The 2,292-nt window shown below is 35.9% G+C and overlaps 1 protein-coding gene across 8 annotated transcripts in view; it reads left to right on the top strand.

Moving 5' to 3' along the window:
- Positions 1-2,292, top strand: part of LOC107673740 (microtubule-associated protein 2-like) — a 123,026-nt gene that overhangs the window by 97,497 nt on the left and 23,237 nt on the right. For all 8 annotated transcript variants that reach the window (XM_016467497.1, XM_016467501.1, XM_016467500.1 and 5 more), the window contains 2 exons: positions 346-483; positions 1,833-1,891. In XM_016467497.1, the coding sequence (XP_016322983.1) occupies positions 346-483; positions 1,833-1,891 (197 nt within the window). The remainder of the gene's footprint in view (positions 1-345; positions 484-1,832; positions 1,892-2,292) is intronic.

Genomic DNA, 2,292 nt, shown 5'->3' with positions numbered 1-2,292 from the left:
TATTAATTTATTACATATATATATATATATATATATATATATATATATATATATTATACAGAAAATTATATATATATAATATTTATTTATTTATTTTTGAGGCAACAGAGAGTGTGCATGCAAAGTACATGCAATTTTAGTTACATTATTCTGAATTTTCCTGGGGTCAATTAAATCTCAGTGCAATTCTCATGCTTCAACTTTTTTTTTTCATTACATCTATGTTAAATAAGTCTTTTAGTAAAACATTTTTTGTTCATTGATAAGGTCAGTGACTATATCGCCTTTTGTCCTGAATTGTATTGCTGCTGTGCCCTTCCTTGATTCTGTGTCTCCCTCTTGTAGCTGTGATTAAGAAGGCTGAGCTCACAAAAAAATATGATATTCAGTCGTGCTCTCCTTCCCGGAAGAGTGTTTTAAAGTCTACCGTAAGGCACCCTAGACCTACCCAACATCACGCGTGTGTTAAGCGGAAACCCACAGGTGATCTCTGTCACAAGAAGCTGTTTTGCAATGTGGCTGGCAAACATGGGCATTGGCATGTTATTTTAAGAATGGTGCTTGTCTATTTTATTTGTTTTTCTTTTTATGTATTTTGTATAGCAGATTGTATTAGTTATGCAAGTTGTATGCTCATGCAGTGTTTGTAATGAGGCCCACTGGTGTTTTATTCAATTATTTTGTTTATAATGTTTTCATTTTCTTATAGCTTGACCTTTCTTTTTGTTGTCTGCATGTATTCTCTGTTTCCATGCTTATTTACACTTAGCTTTCTTTTCAGAGCGGCACTGCTTATTGAATATTGTGAAAATGTGGTGCATCCAGTCACAAGTGTGTGTGTGTGTTTGTCTGTGGGTTAATTTTAAAGGATGTCATTCTGACTTAAATGTGCTAGACAGTTTATGAGGTGCAGCATCTCTATTCAAGTGATCATTATTTCCTCTCCTTTTGTAATATTTCTATTTTGTTATATACAATATTCAGGGACTAACTGCACTGGTTGCCAGGCAACTGGTGGTTTGAGTGAGTTCCGTGTGCAGAAATCTAGAGGAAAGGAACTTACTGTACCTTAATGAAGTTCCAATGTTAGCTTTCTGGGAATTGTGCTTGAATTTATGGTAGACATCTGATACATTGCTGCAATGCCCCAATTTGCCTTTACTGAACAGCCTCCTATGTAATACAGTTCATTTTCAAATTCTCTGTTTTTCTGTGCCAAGTAGTTTCAGAGCAGAGCTTTCCAGTAGCTACAAAATATTTAGCTGTGCGTAACAGTCAATTTCATATTTGATGCTAAATAGACCAATTAGAAATATCTTGGCTTGAGCATTTAAAAAAGTAAACCAATGGTAGTTCAGTCTTGAAAGCTGGTGTTTTTTTCCCTCAAAAATTGCAGTTTAATATTCAGAGACAACTACAAAAAAGCCATTTCTCTGTTGATTTGCTTGAAAAGTTAAACACTGTGGTTTTGTGGTGCTTTCAGAACATTGCTCTGTTAGATGGAACATCTGACCAGCTCACATAGCAACATTGACTCTACAAATGGCCTGAGTTTGAGGCAGGATTATATTTGACCAGTCATACCTATCACATTGCACACTTCAGTTTTCTGAAATGAGTGTAAAATAAATATAAAAAGCTTTCAGACTATAATTTCAAGCTCATGTGGCTGCTTTTGTATACAAGATTGCTTTTGCAGTGTATCTGATTGTGTGTAATGTTCGGTTGGTTTTATTTTCATTGGAGAGCATATAACTCAGTGGTCATGGTCATGGTCACAGTATGTATTTCTAAATCATTCTCAGCCTCTCTTTTTCTCTTTCTCTCTGCAGTGTCTGCAGATGGTCGACTGCCCTTCAGTGTGGCCAGGCACTCTAGAGACTGGGCATCTGTAAGCATCACACTAGATTTCAATCGTACAAATATGATGATCCCAATTCAAGTGTAAATCTAGGTTATCTATAGGTTGTCAAAAGATAATCAAATCTATATACACTGAACAAAATTATAGACGCAACACTTTTGTTTTTGCCCCCATTTGTCATGAGCTGAACTCAAAAGACCTAAGACTTTTTCTATGTACACAAAAGGCCTATTTCTCTCAAATATTGTTCACAAATCTGTCTAAATCTGTGTTAGTGAGCACTTCTCCTTTGCCGAGATAATCCATCCACCTCACAGGTGTGGCATATCAAGATGCTGATTAGACAGCATGATTATTGCACAGGTGTGCCTTAGGCTGGCCACAATAAAAGGCCACTCTAAAATGTGCAGTTTTATCACACAGCACAA

This window comes from Sinocyclocheilus anshuiensis, unplaced genomic scaffold (assembly GCF_001515605.1).
Source record: "Sinocyclocheilus anshuiensis isolate Anshui unplaced genomic scaffold, SAMN03320099.WGS_v1.1 scaffold808, whole genome shotgun sequence".
In the NCBI taxonomy this organism is placed as follows: domain Eukaryota; kingdom Metazoa; phylum Chordata; class Actinopteri; order Cypriniformes; family Cyprinidae; genus Sinocyclocheilus; species Sinocyclocheilus anshuiensis.
The sequence above is the reverse complement of the archived record's forward strand: the minus strand, read 5'-3'. Positions and strand labels throughout refer to the sequence as shown.